The 24,910-nt window shown below is 36.0% G+C and overlaps 1 protein-coding gene across 1 annotated transcript in view; it reads left to right on the top strand.

The window, feature by feature from the left end:
* Positions 1 to 24,910, top strand: part of LACE1 (lactation elevated 1) — a gene marked incomplete at its 5' end in the record, with an annotated part of 54,349 nt that overhangs the window by 24,055 nt on the left and 5,384 nt on the right. Inside the window, 3 exons of the mRNA XM_010083970.1 lie at positions 9,881 to 9,963; positions 13,370 to 13,440; positions 13,697 to 13,797. Of these exons, the coding sequence (XP_010082272.1) occupies positions 9,881 to 9,963; positions 13,370 to 13,440; positions 13,697 to 13,797 (255 nt within the window). The remainder of the gene's footprint in view (positions 1 to 9,880; positions 9,964 to 13,369; positions 13,441 to 13,696; positions 13,798 to 24,910) is intronic.

Below are 24,910 nucleotides of genomic sequence, written 5' to 3'. Positions count from 1 at the left end.
TCCTGCTGTATCAGGGTAAATTAGTCTAATTACACGTGGCAGTTTTATTTGCTTGTGATGTAATGTGAAATGAGGTCCTGCCTCCCCCCCAAAAGCCCGAGCCAATTAATAAAGCTTTTAAGCTCTTTGTCACAGGCCACCGTGGAGGTCTGCAGAGAAGAACTTTAATCCAATAAACATTTCATTTAGATCATGAAAAGAAAGCATCAGGAGAAGCTCCTACAAGAGAGGGTGTTACTAGCAATTCTAGCCATGAAGGGATGTGAGGAATTTGCCAAATTAACCAAGAGGCCTTCATATTTAGCACATAAATGTGTCAAAACTAATAATAGAATAATTTAATTTGTGTTGAACCTTATATTGTTAAAATTCTAAGAAGCCACAACTGTTTTCTTCAAAGACTTTACTGTTGAGTTGGATGGACAGGGCAAGGGGAGGTTGTGAGAAACCCAGATAGCAAATAACACTGTCCGAAGCTGGTGGAAAGGGAAAAAAAAAAAAAAAGGAATAGATAATTAGGTGTAATTAGCGTGTATGAATTGTTGTCTCCCTGCCCTTGGCTTGAATAAATTTCAGAGAAAAAAAAACCCTAGTGGTGAAAACGCTTTGATGTAAGAAGAGTCATTGTGGTTTGGCAGCATAAAGGCAGTGTTTTATACTTCTTGCATAATGGTTGTGATACAGAAAGAGTGAATGGACCCTGCACCCCCCAGCCTGCTTTACAGCAAGGACTTTTGGATTCCCTAGAAACAAAATGCATCAGAAGTTTTCAGTTGTTGGTAATGAGGTAGTGGACCTCATCAGAGCTAAGCGTAAGCCATCTTTCGCCTTTGTTTAGATCTTAATAGTTTTTTTTTTTTTTTTAAATTCTGGGAAATCCAGTTCTGTAAATCAATACTACTTTTAAAATTTTTTTTTTCTTGCCTGACAACAGTTTTGTCTGGAGCAAAGGCTAATATTGGGAAAAGAAATGCAAATCAAATGTTAAAAAGAAAAACAACAGTAAAAAGAAATCTAGACAAATAACTTCATCTAGGGTATAATTCCAATGAAGTACATGTATCAGGGGTGAATTTGACCCTTAGCTAAGAAAACATCATGTTATAAATTTGAAGTGAACTGGTGGCGTTTGTTTTTCACTCAGCACCACAGCTTGTTTATTAGGAGATTGAAAGTTACAGTCATTATTGGTTCTTTAACAAAACTGAATGTTTATACAGTGGTTTGTGTGTTGGCTTTAGGTTGAGGTGGGATTTTTATTTATTTATACTTACTCTGTGAGAAAGAATTTGTTTGTTGGTTTTTTGGGTTTTTTTTCTCCCCCAAAGGATGTGAAATGGGGAGAGCTGTTCAGTGTGATTCTTATTGCATGGAAGTTTACACTGCCATTCTTTGGCTCCCTGACTGGAAAAAGGAGAGGCTGCTTGTCTCCTACTCAGCACAGCCACATCTGTACCTCCTGAATTCTTTCACTTTTGTGTGAATATCTGAAATACTATTCACAGAACAGTACATTTTAAGAGTCTCTGTCTTTATTCATGCACCATTATTTTACAAGTTAATTGTCTATTTTTCTTCTTCTTAGGGGGTAGCTGATTTGTAGGGAGACATTAAAATAAGTTATTGAAAAGTTGTACAATAGTTCTTATGTTCCTTGTGGTAGCAAGAATAGTGGGGTTTCTTAGTTGTCAAAGTTTTGAAGGCTGTAATGTAAACTTGTGCAACTTCCATTGAATTAATTTTACCTCTAAATTTATCTCTGCTAAGCTCCTTAGTTTCAAGTTTAGATGCTCTTGTCACGAGGTAAGAAAAAGATGAATTAAAAAATATTTTCTTGGCAATATTTTGCTTCCCTGATCTTTGTGCTTTAGGTCCATTGAAAAATAATTCACAAATAAAAAGTTTTTAATCCAAAATTAACATGAGTATGATTAGTTTCATTGATACTGCACAGTATTCTTGGATGGCATTTTGAAAGTTTTCCTCAAGATTTGTTTGTGTGGGTTTTGGGGCTTGGTGCGGGGGGTTGTTGGGTTTTTTGTTTTGTTTTGTTACAGTGTTTAAAATTGGTTAAAAGCATGAATATCTAAGGATATAGTAGCAATTTCCTGTATTTCCTTATTGCAGGTAATGAAGAATATGGGAGGAAAAGACTGCAAAAAATTTAGTTAACCCCTTAAAGCATTGCACTATTTTGTAGAACAAATAGCCTTTTGTACTTGAAGTTGATTTATTTGATCTGTGAAAGGCAACACCTGAATATCATGCAAGACTAAGTAATTATGCCTGATTGTAAGGGGTTTTTTTTCAGGTATAGGTCACAGGAAATTCAGTTAGGGTAGAGTATGTACAAAGCTAAGAAATATGCAGATTTTCTGTTGTAAGATTGTGTAAAAATTATTTACAGTTAATACTTGCATAAAGGTTAGAAAGGTTGATGAAGTGATATTTAGTTTTGCTTTACTATTCACTGCATGTCAGAATGTAATTATGACTGATTCATGAAACTGTCGTAGCAGTGAACCATCTTTATTAAAATGCTGATCAAGACAAGAGCTGACAGTAATAAAGAATAGAACATTTTAGTCTTGTTGCTTTTGAATGATTGCTAATTACCCCAGAGGTCATGTATAGTGCTTGTGAGGATTCATTGACATTTTCTTTAAAGTCTACTGTTTCAACAACATCTGAACAGGGAGACAAAAACTGTATGCACACCCAACAATGCTTGGACCAAGTTTTTATCCACCACCAAATACCTGATAATTCCTTTTCTCCTTCCCCCTCATCCTGAGTACAGCTCGTTTCCATGGATCTGTGTAGCAGAAAGTTAAGAGTATAACAAAGTTGTTCTACTCTCTTTTTTTCTTTTTCAACAAGGCCAATTTTAAGGATGAATAAAAGGAGCAGCCCTTTGAAGGTCCTGCACCTGTACTGTGCTTGCTTGTGATTTAATCGTTTGGTTGATCTCCTTTTAGAGCTGCACCAGAGAGGAAACACTGCACTTCATGTGCTTCTCTCATCAGGCTGTGGACAGACCTGCCCAGCTTGTGAGTCCCAGTTGGACCAGTTTCACATTCTGAAGTATACTGGTGCTTGTCACTTGCTGATGACTTTGAGGGTACTCCAAAGTTAAAACCTGTGGGTATGCTTTGTAGGTCAGAAATAATTTTTTCATGGCACACTGTTTTTCGCTTGAGTGGGTTCTTGTTCTACCACAGTTATGAATCATTTGGGAAAACGTCAATTATAATGGTATCCTTTGGATGGAGAAACCTTTTCTTGAAATTGCTAATAAAAGAATTTTAAGAAAAAAAGAAATAAAAGTCTCATTGATAATCTAGTACTACATGGAGTCAAATAATTAAAAATAAAAATGATTAAGTCTAGTGAGCTCTGTTTAACTGAGGAACTCTTCCTCTGTTGCTGGCTGAGGACTCTCATGTGTCCACATCTTGTGTGATGTGAGAGAACTTTTCTCTCTTTGGCTGGATGCTAATGTATGAGGAGAATGATTGCCAATGAACAATCTCCTTATTTCCTGATTTGATGGAAGGAATATTAGTGAGCCTGTGTATTTTTAATGGAGACCAAATCAGCAGAAAAGATGTGGGGTGGTTTTAGTGGTTTGTTTGGGGTTGTTTGTGTTTTGCTTTTTTTTTTTTTTTAGTATAAGCTAATACAAAGAGTTAGGTGCTGAGGATACATTTCAAAAGGCAAGATGATACCTACATGGCAATTACAATTTCTTTTGCTCGGAAAGAGTGATTAGAAGTTGCACTGCTCATTTAGGCATGGCTTGGTTATTAATAGTAAGTGCTCTAACGTGCTTGGTAAGAACTACACCAGAGACCAAGAGTATTAATTGTGCAGCTTTGCATGCCTGGGGTTAGGACTATACTCTTCTTTGCTCACATGGAAAGTGTATTTGATACGGCAGATGCAGTGCATCTGCTGCACTTGCGGGTGTGTGGTTTGGCTCGAGTGTGAAAGGCTGAGGAAACTTGGCTAGTGTGGGAATTGAGGTAATTACCATCCCAAGGTGAAGCACTCTGACATCTCTGTTCCTCTACACCTTCTCTAGGGGTCCTCAGATAGGGCTTGTCTGATCCTCTGGGCCAACAGGGTGATTCGTGTGATGTTGTTTGTTGGATTTTAAAAGCTATTAAAATTCAGAGCAGAGAGTGACAATTGGGTTGACTTACAGTGGTCTTGAATAAGGTTAAAAGATATCTACTCACTTGCATTATCCAGGGTCATGAGCTGATCACAGTATTTGAGCTAAAAAGGACACATGGTATTTAGTACAATGTTTATGTGGACCACAAAGCCATCTATTAGAATTTCAGGGTCTTTTTGTGACACATGGGAAACACATGTTTTGAGAACTTGCAGGTTATCCCGTTAACTTTACCTTTTGCAATTTTCTGGAACCTTTGTTCCTCTACTTAGCGATCTATCATGTCATGTACTTTAATTTCTTGAACAGTTAAACATTTTAGTAGCTACTATTCTTGATTGCAGCAGCAAAAGAATATTAGAAGTCCTGTAAAGGAAGAAAAATTTATTTAGTAGTCTATACTTAATAAGTGTCTACAGTAGGTGTGCTGAAAGTCTAATTTTATCTATTCTGTCTGAAGTTTGTCATTTTAGGTGTTCTGTCTTGAGTTCCTCGAGGCTTTGTCTTTTTTCCTTGTGGAATAAAAAGTTTTTCTGACACTTCAGTGGAAATGTGTGCATGATCACACTGTATTTTTAACTTACTAATTGTGTTTTCAATTCTGTAATTGTATTTGTTCTTTGTATACATAAATACATAAATGACTTCAAAATAAATTGTATGACTAATTAATTTCATGCATTTGAATTGAATAGGGTAAGTCAGACTTGAAATACCTCAATAGAATAGAAAATCTGTTGGAAACTGTAGATGGTTCCACAAGAACAGACTAGAATAACTGTAGTTTCAATTTTAAGTATTTATTTCTGAAGAAAAATAGAAGTTTATCTCAAGTAAATGAAATTTGAAAGTTTAAATCTCCATCTTAAAAATGGAAACCACTAGTTACATGTGGCTTTGACAATTGCGTACTAACAATCTGAGCACTCTGGTTAGTTCTTTGGCTGTTGATTAGGATTCTGTGGTGGTGATTAGTGAGTGTGAGGATGCAATCACATCTGCAGGGTTTAACCAGTCTAGTGCTGGAGAAGTTAGTCCAAAGATGGAGAGAGAAACCAGAATTTATATATGTAATTTTAGTAGGGTTTTTCCCCATGCTGCAAAAAGATGAAGGGTAAAAAGTAGAGAAGCCTACCTTCCCCTGCTATCCCGAATTTGCAGGGTTTGTAAGTGATCGTATTGATTTTTCTAGTTCTGTGTTGCAGGAGTATAATGTCATTGACACCTGTGAAGGGGAGAGAAGGTGCGTGGTAGTACTACGCTATGCACCCTCTCTGAGGTTCAGTATTTCGTTCTTACAGTTGTGAGCAGTATTTGTTTTTTCCATGTATCTCTTTTTCATTTTTGTAAATCTAGTATTTTAAGCGTTCAGTTTGGACATTTTGGACACAATATTTTGTGCTTTATTTTCTTCTATTATACATTCTAATTATATGCTGTCTTTTCAACATTTAAAGCATTTCTCTTAAAAAAATTATTTACAAATATGACCATTGTGCCTTCTGCATTCCTGTGAATCAGATAAGTGACTGTTTACATGTGTAGAAACGAAGAACTGCGGTGGGTACCCTTGTCTACAAAGGAGACCCCAAAATGAAAAAATTTGTATCTCTGCTCAGCGCATAGCTTCTCTGCGAGCTTTCTGACTCTGGCTTTGAGTAGAAGTGACCATGTGCTGAATCTCCCTTTAGAACCATCTCCACTGGTGCATTCTTAACTTGGAGGAGGAATGCTGTTGTTATTGCCTGGTGGTGCAAGCAATCCTCCCACTACTGCCCTTCACTTCACTTGTGCTGCTCTCACACCCTTCCCTTCTCCATAGAGTTCAGTTTGTGTAAACAGCATTGCCCACACCAGTGCGTATTTGTATGCTGTTTTGTTGGCCTTAATTTCTTCCACGTCATCATTTAATGATTGGTTTCGTTATTCACACTTCTGTTTAATTTTTTTTGATACATTATTTTTCCCGTAGCACCTATAGATCTGTACTCTGCTGTCATATATTCACATAAGGAGAAGGTTGTTCCTACCCTACAAAGCTTATAATCTAGCAGCAGTAAACGTGTTTTAAAGGAATGTTTTCTGCGAGCATGTTGCTGTGCAGATTGTAATGTTTTGTTTTAATGGCAGGGGCTGTCCATTTAATGATATTTATACAGTGCCTAACAGAATAGGTGTAAGTGAGCTTTGAAGTGTCTCAGTAAAAATAATTAATGATGAACAGTGGTAAATACTTACTCAGGTGAACCTGTAGAAGGGTTAGGAAATTCTTGTGGCCATTTTATTTTTTTTAGAACATGGACTCTAAATGTCCGGAGTACCTTCCTGAACTTAACATTAGGCTGGAGAGGACAAAAATAAAAAACAGGGAGAAGAAACTGGCTTCAAAGTCCAAGTCAGTGGTTCTTAAGACAGTAATGGATGGAAAATATGCTAGAGATTCAAAGTAAAATACAAACCAGAATTTAACTGAGAATACTGGTTTGAAAGACAGGAGACATAACTGTATTTGAAAGATAGGACAGAATTAAGAAAAAAAAATCCCCAAACAAACCCAAACCAAAACCAGAAATTAATTTGGAACACCCAAGGAGCAGGATAGTAAAATGCCAAATGTTTTCCAAAGGACTAAGTATCTCTCTTTTCCTGTTAACTGGCCCTTACTTCTGTGCTTATATTGTGTATTACAGAAAACTGCTATATATCAGAATTCTGGTTTTCCACTTTGTTTACGTTTGGTTCAGTTGACTTCCACATCCTATAGTCCTACTGACTATTTGCTTCCTTAGTAACTGTATTTTATATATCTCTGAATGGAATGCTGCTGTTGCTTTTCTGGCTGAAAGGTCCCCTAGCCCTGAAGATATAACAGTTATTTAAAAAATAAACTATGTAATCTTATATCACATTAGAATCAATAGTAGTACATTATTGTAGGCATACAAGACAAGGTTTATAGGAAAAAGAAATATCTTTCATTTAGGCAACTGTTTGTAGCTTAAAAAGGGCCCAAAAGCATAAATAAGCTTTTGAGCGCACAAGCTCTTCTTAACTAGTGTCACTAGTGATAGCAATTTTTCCTGAATAGTGATAATACTAATTACTTTGAAGAAAGAGAAAAGGGAAGTAAGACAGAAGAAACACATCTACTTCATAGCTATATCAGTAGTATTTACATCTACGATTCTTACCTCCAAAACTCCTTCACTGTAAGATTAAATCAATGGCATCATAAAAGACTGTCAGTGCATGTAAGGAGTGGTACGTTTGTAAGCAGAACAAAAGATACTGTTGTACCAAGTGCTGATTTATATCTCAGCAAGTCTGGTAACCTGCATAATCTAGCCCAGTATCAGTCTGTATTTGAGTACATGGAACGTCTGCCCTACCCAGCAATCATTAGCAGCTGAGCCACATGCACTGCTTTAAGTATCAGCACTATAAATTTACAGCAGCTACAGTGGGTGCACTTTTTTTTCTTTCAGCCATACCATAACCATGCCACACTCTTAAGTACATGTAGTTTTGTGTTCACTCTTCACTCTATATGGAACACATCACCCTGGGAGAGCAGGAGAGTTTGTAAACCCATCTTGAAGGCCAAAGATATGAGGCTGAATTCATGCAAATTTTCCTATATGTTGTTGCCTGGGGAAAAAAAAAAACAAAACAAAAAAAACCCACAAAACTAACCCAAATTATAAACAGTGTTACTAAATATCTGAGTATCTGAAGTTAATCTAAATAATCTCATAGTACACATAGCTGTAGTCATGTGATTTTTTTTTTTTTCCCCCTACTGACATAAAGAAAATAATACTTGCGCTAATCTGCTACTTTGGAAAAATAAAACATTAAGTGGAAAGATACTGAATATCAATCAGTGCCTGGCAAAGAAAAGCTAAGTACATCAGCTCTGCTGTGAAATTTCAGAAATCTTCCTTCTAGTCTTGACTGCCGGACTGGTGCGGAAGAAAAGCTTAAACATCCTCCCTCCCTTGTGCATATTATTACATGTCTCTGGAACTTTTTTCTTCTGCTCCGTTATTCCCTTTCTTTGTAAGCTTTCACGAAAAGAAAGGGAATAGATTATAATAATATTGTAGCACCAATGCTATTGTGTTTGCAGTAGCCTTAGCCCAAGATAATGATTTGATTAGCATGGCTTTTTCACTTACTGGAATTAAAGACACATGGATTTTACTGGGATTCTGTGCTTTCAGGATAATGTATTTTTACTTTCTTTCTTCAGCTATATATCTTTACAGAGGTTTATTAGAGGTTTAAAATAGGTATAGAGCCTTCAGTAACAGCCAAGGGCAACAAATCAGTGCAGTGAGTCATCACAGTCACTCCTGCAGATATTTGTGATAAGTCCTATGCAACGCATTTGTTCTAAAGGGCCATTGTTCCTTAAATCACTGATGATAGTTCTTCTGAAATTTAAGAGGTTTTTTCCCTGCAATGTAGTTGCTATAAATGAAATTTGACATTTCCAGTTTTGATATTTGAATGGCCTCAAGGAGGCTTTGAAAAATTTGACACACAGAATATGAAACATTTAATGAGAGTATTAAAGATAAACTAATAGTTCATAGAGCAGTGAAGAAGCAGAGCAATTTAGTGGGTTCTAGCAATCCAAAGAATTTTAATGGTGTTGGATTAAAAAAAAAAGTTTTATTGTTCTAATTAAATTGTTGATAGAGGTATATTTTCTAAAATATTAGAGCTTTTCTTCTTCCCTTTCTTTTATAGCTTCTTTTGCTTCTAGCTATATAACACCCAGAAGTTATGTATGTTGGCAGTAGTAATGACAGATAAGCAGAGCTATTCCCTTTGCCAGAGGATGTAAAATCTTGATCCCACTGAGGTTAGTGAGAATTTTGCTCTCAGCCTCAGGCCCTCCAAATAAACGCATAGTTCAGGGAGCCATTAAAAAAAAAAAAAAAAAAAAAAAGGCTGCTTTTGAGATTTCTAACAGAAGTAATTATTGTGACTACTCAGGGACATCTGTATCACACTTGGAATCTTACAGATTGTTTAAAGGGAGGAAAAAAAAAGATGATCCTTCTCTGAATCATTTTAGACATTAAAAAAGGAAAAAAAATCTCTTTGATATAGAGCTTTGTTTAGTCCCTTTATGCTTTGGTCTGTTTTTTGTGTTTTTTGGAAGACGTGGTGGTGTTCATATATTTAATGTTTGACTCATAAAATTTTTAATCATCTTACTAGAAAGAAAAGATAAGATTATTTTTAGCTTATAAAGTAGAAGTAGTTTCAGTTGACTCTGTTGCTAGAATTTGATTGTGGTCTGTTAAACTTCTATTGCTCCCCACTTTCTGTTTTTAAATGTATATTCTTTAATGTGAAAATAATTTTTACACACCCAATAAAGCACTACGCAGAGAGAGTGAGTAATATCCACCCTCATTTCATTCCCTGTGCTTCCAATCTATATTAATTTTCTAGTTGATGGACTTTTGAAAATGGTTACTTTTTTGTTTTCAATATGTGAATGATTTCCAGTTTATTTCTTTGCTTTAATAATTGTAAAGGAGACTTCAATTTTGTGATCTTGAATTTCAGTTTTGCAAATCTTATTCATGCTGCTGGTTTATCACAGCAGTGTGTCTTTAACACAGACAACAGTAAATATAGCTTTGGCTTGAGGAAAGCTATTCTTTTTTTTTCTCTCTGTAGAAATACTGCAGCACAGTCCAGCTTGATTCTGGAATAGACTACAGGAAACGAGTGCTTCCTGCTGCTGGAAAGCTTTACTACCTGTAAGTTTATCTATGGTATAGTATTTGCCCACTTTTTACTTCTTATTAGCCAATAATCTCTTAGTCAATGGGAAATGAAAAAATGTTTAGTAGAATTAGCAGAGTGTGACTTTTCCTTTCTTTGCCTTCTGGTCCATTTTGTTCAGCAAACCGCCTTCCATTATGCTTTGATATTAACTTCATTAAACTACATTTTCAGTATCCACACTAGCATCATTTAGAATGTGTGACTGAATAAAAACTAATTAGATTTTTCTGGGAGGTGTGGTGTTTGGAGAACTGAAGTGACAGATGGTTAGAAAGTAATGAATATCCTCTTGTAAGAGATTGCACAATTCTCTTATAATAGAAGAACATCCTTTTTGTATTTAAGTAATTAAGTATTTATAGAAATCCAATGACAAGAATTCATTTAATGTTGGGTATTTCCAGTGCTGTAGATTAAAAAAACTCCATCGCCTTCCTATTTTGACAGATTGTTTCTGTTTATCATGACAAAATTTATTTAGCACTGTATTCTATATTTGCAAATATATTTAAAAATACATTCACAGTTATCCTTATGGTTGCAGCATCTATCAGCCCAATAGAAACATGCTCTCTTTTTTCAGAAATACTTTGAAACCTTTGTATTTCAGACATTTTTCTGTCTCATATTTGCTCTTATAGTATTATTTAGTCGATGAGAACCTGAGCGAGGCAGACAACAATAACTTAAAATGAGATTTATAACCATTGTATCTTCCAGCCCAACATACAATGTTGATTTAAAAATAACGTTTCCATTAAGAAAGGTGCAGTATTTTCATTGATGTGACATTTAGTTGAAGCAAATTATGTTTGTATCACTTTATTATAAAGTTAGGAATTGTAGTTGCCTGGAAGGAGGAGTACTGCTTAGCGGAACTGTAACAGGTAACTCTTTCTGCTTCTGAAAGAAAATGAGAGAATTTTACATATGGAAAAAAGGTCAAATGCAGGTTCTGTATCTTCAAACAAAGTGTGACTGTATGAGCTTGAGCAACATAACTCTTGTTCTGTATTCTTGCCTGACTCCACTTTCTCTAAGCTTTGCGGTGTCTGCTCAGAAGTACTATTTGAAGCCGGCATTGTTATCTCAGCATTGCTCATCATGGCTTTTGGTCTGATGTCTGTGTAGTTGTCCCTGCTTACAGCTCTGCTTATTGTGCCCGTTGCACCCTGTGACTTTGTTTGGTAATTGTGGAGAGCACCTACCATATTCTTTTCTCACTGTCCATGCTCTGAGGAAAGGAAGAGCACGTATGTGGTTTCTAGGAGGTAATAGGCTAAACATGGTGCCTATGGTATCAGCTCTCAGAGAAGAAATATGAACAAGCCCCAGGAGTAGTACTCCAAGTATTTCATGGTGTTCTGCTCTAAAACTTGTAATCAAGTGAATGGCAGGGATTCGTCATAAGCCTGTCTCATGTTCTCTCATTGGAAGGATGTTGATTACCTCTAGAACTTGTCATGTAAATTATTAGGAAGCAATGGGGGAAAAATGAAAAAAAAAATCCTGTAGCTGTCAATGGAAATAAGATAATTAATTGTCTTTTCTTTTTCTGAGGGAATCTGTTTCTTTCTTCTATTCAAACTTGTTCATTGGTGATTTCAGCCCTGCAGAACTAGCATAGTACGTGGGGGTTTGGGGTTTTTTTTTTGTGGTTTGGGGGTTTTTGTTTTGTTTTGTTTCATTAGTATTTTGATACAAATTTTGAAATTCATTTAGTAGTCTTGCCCCTGAAATAAAATGTTCTTGTCCAACATGTCTATGTTCCCCTGTAAATGGTTATAGTATCATCATGATATAGTTTTTTAAATCTTCTTGATGCTTCATAATTTGTGTAGTCTTCATTTAAAATACGCAACAGTTGCTTAAACCTGAAAGCAATCAGTGTAACACAATTACAGGATTCCTTATCAAAGCAATTTCCTTGATCTCAGTCTCAGGTGTCTGTTTTCAAAACAAACTTTCTTGGCAGTTAGGTGCAAATATCCACCTTGGCATCATATTCGGCTGTTTCTTCCTGTAGCCTGTACATCAAACTTTCTGAGAGTTACATGCGTACATGTGTGCATACTCTCTGATATATATGCAGTCCTTCTCCCCTCTTATGGCTTTTTTCTGGTTTTGTCAGTTCCTTTTAATTTGTCATTTTGCCAGAGGAAAGCAACACACAAATATCAATGTTAAGGGGAACTTATTTTTTGAAGTTACAATTTTATGTACTCTCTTATTCAGAAAAGGTTTTTTAAAGTGTTTGAAATGGCACTTGCAGAAGTTTGTAGAGTTATTTTCCAAATTCTTTGTATCTACAAGGTCTGCAATCATTAAGTTGAGCTAAAAAGTAGTTATTTCAGTTTTGCTGTGAACGTTTTTAAGGTACTTAAAGCCTAATGAACAGGGCAGTGATTGTGTAACTGCTGATCATTCCTTGTCATTTAGAGGAGGTCTAGAACTGTGTGAAGCAATGCAACTTGAATGTATTTGCGATCTATAAAAGTAGACTTTTTGCACCAAATGAGTTTATACAAACTTCCATGAAGTGTTCTGTATCCTAGTTCTAATTTAGTGTCTAGTGTAGCGTTAATTTACTATTCTCAGCTTTCAAACTAGCTGAGAAAAAAACAAAGGTAGAAATATTGTCTGTGTTCTTTAAGAATGAAACACAGAAAAGCTGTCCCTCTAACCCTTTCAGTGACAAAAATATTCTCTGATCAGACTGATTTATAATTCTTGTGGCAACCAGAAGATGAGTATAAACTTTACTTCAGCTCTTAGCACAGATACTTTGCATTTTCACTGTCTGTGGTTGATTCTTTCCCAAATAGTATTGCGGACGGAGGGGGGAGGAACTGATAAAATTACTAATGTGGAGACATCATGCTGGTATTGTGAATTTCATAGTTTAATTTTGCAAATTGTCTGATCAATACAATCAGTTGGCTTGATCCCCTTCCCCCCATAGTTGCTCCAATATTTAATTTCACAAAGTCCCCTCTCAGAAATTTCAAAGGATACTTCTTTAGGTGCTTGACTGCCTTGCCTTGTCTATTTGCTCTTATTTTGCATGCAAGATAGAGGCAGAAGCCTTTTTTTCTCATTGTGTACACAGTGTTAATGGATCTGCTCTGCCTGTATTGCCTCATTACTGGAAACGGCTCAAAACACAGAAGTCTTTCAGTGTATGCAAATAAGGCAGAATCATCTACCTGAGAGTTAATATTCTCTACTTTTAAGTGTATTCTAAATCCAATGTTTGTATTTAGAGCATAACATCCTGTTCTCTTTTTTATGGGCAAAAAGCTAAGCAGGCTCAGGCAGCTGTTTGATGTTGGCTTCAAGTGTTATTAATTTCATATTCTATTATTCTTTTCACTGTAGCACAAGTGAAGCTGATGTGGAGGCTGTCATGGATAAGTTGTTTGATGAGCTGGCTCAGAAACAAAATGATTGTACGTAAGTTAATTTCTCTTGAAAGAGAATACATTTAGAACACAATGCCCAATCTCCACTGACCAATTAATAAGTTCCATTGCTGTATATGGGTTGATGCCACACTCAAGTGGCAGTCATTGTATCAGCATTTTGTCTAATTTATGTGTTGAATCATGTGCTATTATTCATCAAGCTATGCATTTCCTATCTGTAAGAGATGAATTTTATAGTAATTATCCAGAGAAGATTGAGTCTTTGTTCATGTTCCCATAGTAACTAGACCAAGGATTCTAAAAGTGCAAGGCAGAGAGCTGAGGCTGAATAAAGCGTGTGGAACCATTGCAGACTTCACATTTGAAGAGCTGTGCGACAGAGTGAGTACCCAGTCAAATCTAGATCAGTTAACACTCAGACTTTTCACAGTTTAAAAAAGCAAACAAACAAAACAAACCCCAAACACAAAACCTCGCTATATTCCCAAGTCATACTAAATTAAAAGGGCTTTTTTCAACTTGGCAGAAAGACTTTGAATTTAACAGGAAAAAAAAGGGAAAAGAACTCCCCAAAAGAACAATAATAATTTTCTTTTTAATGATACGGTAAATTCACCCTTAAGTATATCACAGTTTGTCTTCAAAAAATACCAATACAGTATGTGCCTGGGCTAACATAATTACTGGAACATTAGTAGTCACAACGTATCAATGTGTAAATAGTATTCAAATACTGTTTTTAAAACTTGGAGTTTAAGTTGATCCTCAAGCAAAGGAGTAATAATCCTGGCACCACTACAGTAAAGCTGCTGTTGCATGTCTTAGTTGTGACTAACTGTACAAGGGCTGTTTAGTCCCAGACTTTCTCAAAATTTGCCAAATTTTGCTAAATACTGCCAAATTCTCTGCTAAACATGTGGGCTGTGACTCCTGAAAAGGTCTCTCTGTATATGACCTCCACTGGGTTTGAAGACAGTCCCCCAGAAGTTGCATTGTACTTCAGTTACCTCTCTGCTGACACCTGAAGTTATTGTTAAATGATCACAACTCTGAACTGGGCTGATAGCACCTTTGATTCAGGATGCTGAACAGTCCTTTGGTTATAACATTATGTTTTTACTTCTTTGTAGCTACCAACTTGGTAACTATTTGGACAGAAATTTCACTGGTTGTGTTTCAGACCGCAGGTTTTAGGCTTTGTTGGGTTTTAGTTTCAGACAAAACCAGTTAGCCCTTTGTGAGAATGGAGGTATGTCATGGGTAGAACAGCTTTCTTTTCCTTAAAAGTTTTGGGACTTTCTTCACTGTGCCTCTTCACATATCAGGAAACTATGCTGTCAGTGAACACTTGTGAAGTTCTTTAGTCCAGTAAATGCCTTATGTACTTAAATGGGATGATACATTGCTTCTAAGGAGAAGTGCTGTGGTAGCTCACGTGGCAGTGCCCACGACTTTGGGTCTGAAGGTTCTGATTCTGTTGAAGAATTATGTGGGGTTCAGATAATCTTGGTGTAATGGAGCTGAGGTGCTTGGTTTGTTCTTAGAACAAATAAAGAGAATCCTTATGAAATGTTAAATAGCATTTAACAGTGATGTTCTTATGTTGATCACCCAGGACTCGGGAAGTTATGCTGTCTCAATTCAGATACCTTCTACAGATGTGCTATGATAGTCTCTAATGGAATAATTGCATGCTGAAAACTAAAACAACACAGGAGACAATATATGGGTTTTTTTAACATCTTCCTTGGTCATCGCTTATTTTCTTTTCATATGCCTCCATTTGTTTCTGCCTTTAATTGTTATGTACAATTATTTCTTTTGCTGTGGTTTTTCTCTTTGGATCACTGATGTACCTTCATGAGTATTACATTAGTGTATTGGTAAGGTAGAGAAGCATAGTCATGAACTCAAGAATTGTCCAAAATTTGTATGAATGGCCTGAGTTGCCTCTAATATTTTTTTTCATGAATGTAAACTTTTATAGGGCTTCATATCAATAGTAAAAACTTCCCATTGGTATAAGCTGCATTTAAGACCTTGCCTGCCCTGTTGCCTTTAAAATCTGATAAAAGGCAAAAGAAAAATTCAGTTGTCAAACCATGAAACCACGTTCCTTTTTTTTCATTAATTCTTTTAACTCTTTGATGGAAAAGATTATACATGCAGTATGTTTTTTTTAACAGTCAGAATGAGAAGTAATTCCTACTGATGCCACTGAAGAAAAGGAAAAATAGGTAGGATCCAGAAGAGTACACTGGTGGCTCATAGCCAAAAAAATCCAACCCCAAAGTCAGGAGACATACAACATGACAGGAAGTATAAAGTTATTAATATGTATTCAAGTGTGCTGGCTAATAGAGGGAACTATTTGTGGAAGGATAATGCAGAAAGCTGTAGGAGACATAGCTACAAGGTATTTGGTACTGCTTGTGGTACGAAATGGTAGATAAGTTGACAGGCATCATGAGTGCAACTATTAAGAAAAACAAAACTACAAGGCTGAGAAGGATACAATGAAAAGGAAGATGCACAGAAGAAAATACTGGAGGGGAATTTGTTGTATTTGGCTGGAGTGAATCTGCAGGTTTCTTTGTGCAGAACATGGGGACCAAGTCCCATAGGAAGATTGTGTGAAGGGACACCGGACGTAGCTGGAGCCTGTAGCAACCAGAAAGGGGCTGAACTGACAACCCAAGCAAAGCGTCCTAGGTAGATAAATGTAATTTAAAGTTGGTGTCGTAGGAACCAATTAAACTTACAACAGAATTGAAAACAAGATTTGCAGTTGGTTTTATATCAGGGATAAGACTGGTAACAAGCACCGTAAGTGGAAAATTCTCATTAAAGAGGAAAAATGAGATATAATTGATATTATTGAAACCTGGTGGGGCAATTCATAAAATAAGAATGTGAAATCAGTGCTTACAGCTTCCTTAAGGACACAGTGGCTAAAAGAGGTGGAGGACAGTATGCAATATTAAAGACACTGGTACAAAAGGACTTTTTGAGGAAGATGATAGTAAAAGTATGTCCTGTGTCACTGTCAAGACACAATCAAATAGTATAGAGTGAATACTCATCTGAGGGCACAAATTATTCAGTTCAAATTATCTGTGACAGATTTACAGTTCAGTTTGTTTGGCTTATCAAAAAGAGGGCTGGAAGATGATTTTATAATGTACAGCTATTTTCATGGGGGAAGAAAAATACAGGTGTTAATGGGCTCCTAAATCTAGCAGAAGGCAGCATAATGAAAACCAGAGACTACAGAGAGATTCAGATTTTAAAAAATAAGAAAAAAAAGAAAAAAACCCCACCCATTCACCCATTTGAAACAGTGAAGGAAGTGGCAGAGCCTCCTGGTACTGTGTTTTGGGTCAAAACTGGATGTCATTTTGGGAAGGAGGCATTTGTGTTTGAGCTAAGTACTAGTTCTTAGGATTAGCTGTCTCTAAAACTCAGGAAATTGGAGTATCTCACAGTCTCTTCTGGTCTTAAATTGTTAAAACTAGAGACATGAGAGAGACAGGGTCCCTGCTGCCTGTTGGCAGCTATCTCACTGCACCTGCACATGAAGTGAACAAGCTCAGCAGCCGATGGGGGAACATGCCCTGTGCATCTCAAGGGGATAACCTGCATTCAGCCTCCGCATGCTTTTGGGAGCAGACAATACTATACTGATAGTCCACTATCTGTGCAGTGAGTTCAGACTGCGTTTTAATGAGGCTTATAACTTCCTTGGATTTGAGTGGGATTTCACAGGATGTGTGTAAGACATTTCCCTGATACCAAACAAACTTTCTTCCAAATTGGACATTCCTGGTCCACAGCCTGGAAGCACTACAAGTTCTCATTGAGCCCCTGCTAAAGAAAAGTCTAACTTGAGGAGCAAGGTCTATAATATCCTTACTCTCAGAAATACAGTAATTGTCTGAAACTTTTACAAATAAATATTCACACACACAGGTGCATGTTCATATGAAGTCTGTGAGGCATCCATTCAGAATGGGAAATTTTTAAGATGAAAAGTAGTTTTAAAATAGAAGGTGGATATCAACACTGTTTAGACCTTTGTGTACATTTCCTATCTAGTAAATACAAGATGGCAACATTTTTTTGTGTATGAGAAGTTACATTGTCAACATCTTCTGACAGAACAACTCAAAAAATCATATAATTTGTTTTAGTTAATGCCATTAACTTTGGTTAAACTTATTTCCTGTTAAATTTGTTTCATAATTTAAAAAAAAAATAATTTAAGGTAGAAGGATAAGTGAGTGTAATGAAGGGAATCAGTTGTTTTGGAAAGTTATTTTTTATTACACTGAATTGTTGCCATATTATCTTGGAAGATATTTTTTGGAGTTTTCTGAAACTGGCGTATGCCAGTGCTCATGCAGTTCTCGATAATCACTGCTGCATGAGCAGACAACGTTGTACTCAAAACTTAATGAATTGATTCATTTGGCTCTCCATAACTCTTAATGGTTCCAGAAAGAATTCAAGTTTTTCAAGAACCAATGTGTGAAAGGATGGATGCTTTTATTATGTTGGAGAAATAGCTTGTCACCCAAATGACTGCTTTCACATTGTTGCAACAATATGTCTTCTGGTCTGGTCTTGGATAACTGTTACAGTGCAGCCCAGAGGGATAAATGTCCAGACCTAAAAACTCTATTTACATTTGTTGGTGTGGGATTAATAAGATGTGTTTGAACTTGCTTAGACTACTACTTATTTAGAGAGTAAGTTCTGTAGTACAATATTTCATCTGAACAGTCTGTAAAACTTTTTCAGTGATGCTTCCTTTTGAAATAAAATCAAAATTCTGTTTTAAAGATAAATATTAAAGCATTTTCCATTTTTGTATCACACAATTCCATTAAATGTCATCCAATACAAAATACATGAAAATAGAAAATCAGCAATTGGTCAGTTTACACCATTTGAAACATCTCCTAGCTTTAAGTGGAATTTTCAAAAGCTGTGTTTGTAATTAATACCCAAAGACCTTTGGAAATAGAACTGGTGCCCTTCCAGTATTGTTGTCTTTTTTCTCTTGTTTCATATGTTTTTACATAAAATTTTTTCATGTCAAGAATGTAAGGAGTTATTTCTGTCTAAAATAATGCATCAGATACTGTTAATTACCAGTTGTCCATTAATGTTTATAAAAATAAAGTACAGAGAATATATTATATGCAGTGCTGATGTGACTTGGTAGAAAACTTGTTATATTACTGTGTGCATCAATTTTTAAATTATAGTTTCCCAGTTGAGGAAAATTCCAAGTTTTAGCTAATTTAGTTAAGATGAAATCCATACACTTAGCTTTTTTGCTTTGCTAGCTTCTGTGAACATGTGGAAAACTAAAGAACACTAGATGAGAGGATATTGATCTATTTTAGTTGCTTTAGAGCAGAAGGAGAAGTAGGTTTTCAGATCTGACACACCTGGGTTTATGTGGCAGTATGGCACATGGTAGCTTTTGTTATGAGTTGAAAGTAGTTACCTACTCAGTAGAACGGAGTCCTGTAAGTGTGCTTCTCCAGTGTAATCATCCAGGAGAACTATGCTTGGTTTCTGTCAAAATGTTTGTTTCCATACCATGTTTTCTAAGGCCTCATGAGATGAACAAATGTAGCCAGAGAAGTCTGGGAGAGGCACCAATCAGAATACCAACATACAGTTCCTGAATTTTATTGCCAAGGTTAACTTCCCTCATTCTTTGTGGCCTTTAATTAATTTCTTCCTGTCGGTTTCCCCATCTGTACAATGAGGGATACATTTACCAATGGAGTTAGATTGTTGCAGAACATAATTAGTGAATGTTTTTCATTGAGTTAGTGTGTGAATAAAAGATCACCATAACAGTGGATTCTAAGGAGCTGGTTCTTGATGAGCAAATACAGTTTATAATTGTCCTTGACAAACTCCAGAAGGCTTTTTGGATGGTCAGATCTGATGACGTGAGCTCAACAATGTGTTTATAAAAACCTTTTTTATTTTTTCCCTTATCCCTTTTTGCAGCAGTTGTATGTATATCCAAAGTTCAGATGAAAATGCTTTTTAAAATAAAATGTACATATTAACTTGATTAACTCAATATCCTAAGCTAGCAATCGTGCAAATGTCAGTTCTTAACTACCCCATCAGAGTGGTTTAATTTCTCTGTGTTTACACATAAAGGTCAGTGTTCATTATGCCTTAGAAAAATCACCCTCTGCCAGTCCTCTTCCTTCAATTCCCCTTTAAAATTTTGCTTAAAAACTGGTAATTGTGACAGTTTGGCTTGAATCTTGATGTGGTATAAATAATTTAGACAACAGTGTACCTTATATGTGTTCTTCCAAGGTCCTAAGGAAGTAGGAAGATACAGTCTTCCTCACAATATTATCTTTTAAAATCTTCCTTTCACTTGTGCGTAGCAACTGCTGCCCTCTGCTGGGAATACTGCCTTTGGAGTGTACACAAACCCATTTTAGCCTTTTCTTTACAAAGGTTGAATAACTTTGTTCCATGGGATCCTATGGTCTTTTCATTAGGTAATTAAATATATCCTTTCATCGAGCTGCCAAGTACCAATCAACATAATGTCTTAACATGATAGGAAAGTATATCTATAAAACTGATTTTGTGGATGGGTAAACTAAAGAAGAAAAGGTGATGTTAAATGCACATAGATTAATACAGAAATGCATGGAAGTTCATGGACAAGTCACTGGTACCTGAGTGTATCAGCAAGTACTGCCATATGCATATCCTATTCCTGTATTCACCCTAGACAGCTGTTTCTGGCCACTACTAGAGGATATGTGGCTAAATTAATCTATGGAGTTTATTATTTTTAAAGTAATTTAAATAAGGTCATGTTTTCAGTTTGATCTGGAAAACAGAGCAAGGGAATTTGGGCTACTAACCATTAGCAAACATACTACAGCATAACAAAGCTAAGAAAATAAATTTAATATCTATGTTGTAAAAGGTTGTCTTACTCTGATTTTTTTTTTCTAGAAGTTGTTTAGCATTTCTGTAATTGTCAAAATACAGTATTTGTGTAGATTAACACAACAAAGAAGTGGCAAACAGTTTCTCTTAGGTTGTTGTTCCATTGCAATAGGCACACTCTACAGACCAGGAGGAAGATGTTGTTCCTGAGTTGAATAGCTTGCACTTAAAAATGAAAGATGTAACTAAGCTTTAAAAAAGAAAAAGAAAAAAGTCACCATTTTCAAAGCCAACCAGTGATTTAGGGATGCAAGTGTCTGTCTCTAAGTCAATTGAATGTCTCCCTTACACTATGACACAACTCGGCTGCATTTGCAGTTTAATGATTCTGAATCATGTTGAGGGAATTACCTTCATTTAAAACTGCTAAGTGTATCCACTGTATAATTTGGTGTCATCTTGAGGACTGTCGGATGTAGTTGTAAGTAAACAAACCATGGGGTTGTTCAGGAGTAAGCACTATTCTCAGTAACTTGTTAGAATCATAGTTTTCCGTAGTTTGTTTTTCATCTTAGTTTTATTCCCAGCCAGATTAGCTTTTGCAGCTTAAGCTCTGGACTGAGAGTGTCTTTCATTAGCTACCTTTACTTTAAGAATTTAATCAGTTTCTGCACCCCAAAAAAAGTTGTCTTATCTAATTCACAAGTACATTTCATAAAATACACTTAATATTATTTCAGGTGGAAATATTGTAATGTACTGATATTGTTAGTCAAACCATCTTTATGTTTTATACCTTATTTTATGTGTATCAGGGCTTAATTTTAGAAAGCACTCCCTTCAGTGAAAGCTGCATAAACCTTGAGGTTTTAGATCCTATACTTTATAGACAGGGAATACACAAAGACAAGAAGCTGATTGTAGTTTTAAGGGTTTGCCTTTTTAATTCAGTTTTTTGTTTCCTAAATGCCTGAATGTACTTTTTTTTTTTTTTAAAGGTTTGTTGACCATGGTTTTTAAATCTTAACAGTAGGTGCCAATATTTAAATAGATCTATAAATTGAATGACGTATAAACCCAATTCCCATAGTTTCTAGGTTCTTTTGGAAACTGAAAAAATCATAAGATCACTTGAATTGTGACATAGTAGCTTATTTAAGGGGAACTTAAATGTGATTTTTATGTATATACACTTCTTTCTTACGGCCTTTTGTGTTTTACCTGCTTAAACCTGTTGAAATTGTAGGCTTGTTTGCTTACTGTACAAAGTAACAGACAGTTCTTTTGTAAGCCTTAAATATTTTTGGAGAGCTTTTTGTTGACAAGTGCCATACTTTGGAGTTGGAACTGGAAATTTAGCAGTGAGTGCTCTGGGAGCAGAAGCATGCCTTTTGCTCTTCTGCCAGGCTGTAGCCAGCTTTGACCAGCTGATAGGTCTTTGAGACACTTCACTTAGATGAAGTGATGTGATGATGACTTTAGTAGATAAGCTCTTCTAAGGCAGGAGTGATTGTGCTGAATGGTGAATGAACACAGGAGTGTGCTCTTGTGAGACTGACATTTCAACTCAATTGGGACAAAATGGGGAAATGGGCAAATACCAATGACTAAAACAGTATTCATCTGTGTGCAAGAAAATGAGCTCAAGCAGAGCAGGTGCGGAAAAGATTACTTGGGAGGGGCTAGACTAGAATGGCATGCATGTTCTCCCCCCAGGAGAGAAAAAAATAAAAGAAATGAGAACCTGAGAACCTCATCCACATCAGTCACCTCAAAAAAAGACCAGGAATGGAAAAGCAGTTTCAGTTAGTAGATAGCACTGTCATACATTAATATAAAATTGTTTACGAATACAAAAAAGCCAAATTAGAAGATACAAGTATCTTCATCAGCAGAAGAGCAAAGGTCTGAAACAACTTGCCACTACAAGAAATGTGACTAAAAACTTCTGCTGTAAGAACAAGCAAAATCACTTCCTACCAGGATTCTGTGATGAGGTAACCTGAGACAGCAGGGGGCTGCACTTGATCCAGAAAACACCTTCTAGTCCAGGGTTTATAGATTTCAGATTCCTACTCTACTGATCATCCATACGAGTGTCAAAGCTGGAAAACAGCTTACACAAAGGATGTGTAGTAGGTATAAGTTAAGGTGCTATCAAGACCAAAATGCAGTTAGGAAATTTGAAAATGACTGTTGCTTGTGTTTTCTGAGTTTGTCCCTCCTGCATAGGTACTACAGTAATAATCATTGCTATGTGATATTGTAATTACATGTTCACATACAGCTAATGCTGCCTTGCATAATTGGCTTCTGTCATAGTCTGCACCAGACTTAGTGTGTTATACTATTCTTATTTAAAAAACAAAACAAAACCAAACCAAAACAAAAAACCAGAAAAACCCAGTCGAACCCCCACTTCTTTGCTGTTGGCAATTGTAATTTTAATTTTCTGGACATTCTTCTTGAGGCACTGAATCCTAGACTGCCGTAGTCATGGCTCTAACTGAAGTCAGTGGACATTGTAGTTTGAATTGTGAGTGTTCGTGAAACCTGAAAAATCAGCTTTCAGAGGTCCTTAACCTGGCATCAAGAGCTTACATATGCTTTTAACTTTAATGTCTCTGTTCTGTGCTTGTAAAATGAAGATGATATACCTTGATTCACAGCCATAGTTGTAGAGATAAACTCATTACTGCAGGTGAAGTACCTAGCTGTTATGGTAACAAAAGCTGAAGAAGAAATGCATAATTCTTCCACACAAGCATTTGAAAAGTCCATGAAAAATGAGATTTTGTGACATACCAGAAGTGAGGACAAAACATGTGTTGATAAGTGTGCATTATATGAGAACCACTGTTCTGCATACTGGTAAGTCAAGGGTCCTGGGAGAGGGGAAGCATCAGTTAATGTAAATCAAGACTATCAGATATATCCAAGAGATAAAGATTAAGGGTGTACAGGCAACTGCTGTCTAACATCTGTGTCTGACTTTTCAGCTTTAATAATGTTTTTAAAACGTAGCTTTCATTTGTGTGATTGCTGCTGGAAACAGCATTGGCCTGTTTATTATTGGTGCCTTCCCTCTTAGTAACTAAAACACACATTAAAGAATATTTAAAAGAATAATGAATCAATTAGTGAATCTTTTAACAAACAAGTTGTGTAGCTTCATGTCAAGTAGTGTTCAAACAAGCTAAAGTAATGATTTTAAAGTTGCAGGCCAACTCATAGTGGTTAGTTAGGAAGCTCCAAAACAAAATTACATGTTATTTTAATCTTTCCTCAGTATGCCCTCCAATGTGATCTTTAATTACACAATGATATGCCTTTTTTTTTTTTTTTGACCACCAGAAACTTTTAGTAAAACTTGATAAGAAATTGCCTTCTTAATTAAATTCTCAGTTTATTAATAATGCTTCAAATGAACTTCTCATCTTTGCCTGTAACTTACAGAGCTTTCCAATAGGTTTGCACTGCCATCAGTGTCTTTAAATTTTCTAATCGTTAGCTGTGCCCTAACTATCTTACCTTTTTATTTATACTTCAGCATGCAGCTGCATCACAGATCATGCCTTAGGTTTTTCTATTCCTTTCTTGAATGATGATCTTGAAATATTACCTCAGTGCTCTATTTTATCAGCCCTACAAGTGATAGTGTGGCTCCTTTGGAAACAACAGAAAGAGCTCTGTAATTTTTTGTTATTGCTTAATGTCTAACTTGTAAATATCTAGTCTTAAAATGTATTTTGGTTTTAGGAAGCTTTGCAGTGTTGGAGTGTCTGCACTAAACTGTAGTTATTGTCAATCACAACTCTTCAGGATGTTATTTGAACTGGCCCGGGAATATCTTCCAACATGAAGAAAAATAAATTTTTTCTTGAGATGAAATATCTTTTCCTAACATATGTAAAGCATTCTGTATTCTTCAGACAACCTCTGAAAGATGAGCTATGTTGTCATTGATGAGTCAACAACGAAGAAAGATACTTTAATTAAATGGAATATATAGTAGAAACAGGAGACGACCAACTCTTAAAACAGTCCGTAGAGAGCTCCAAATAATAAACATCCTACTTGAACTGAGATGATGATAGCTGAAAATGCATTAAGTAGACAGAGAAGCAAAAACAAATGAAGGTGAGAACTCAGTCAAGCAGGCCGAAGTGGAGTAAACACTCTGTCAGGAGGGTAGTCCGGGTTAGTGCTAATGCGTTTTGCATTAGTATGATGCCTATAAAATACTGACTCCTGGCATCAGAGTTAATGACAAAAATCTACAACAGTTTCACGTGCTATGCACATGCAGGAACAATAATGCCATAAGAAAGAATCTTATCTGTTAATGCTTAAAAAAAAAAAAAAAATTGCTGCATGTGAAAGAGCTGGTAACAAATGGTAAGTGACAATTGTTACATGCCAGCAGCATAGAAATTGGGCCAATACCAAGGTTAGAGGAATACATAAAGGGCTTTAAACTATCCCCGGAGCATTTGCAAATTTGGTGGTTGTTCCTTCTTTTTACAGTGGAATAAGGCAGAAG

The sequence above is a fragment of the Pterocles gutturalis genome, unplaced genomic scaffold, assembly GCF_000699245.1.
Source record: "Pterocles gutturalis isolate BGI_N339 unplaced genomic scaffold, ASM69924v1 scaffold18115, whole genome shotgun sequence".
Taxonomy (NCBI): Eukaryota; Metazoa; Chordata; class Aves; order Pterocliformes; family Pteroclidae; genus Pterocles; species Pterocles gutturalis.
This window is presented reverse-complemented; position numbering and strand designations above follow the sequence as displayed.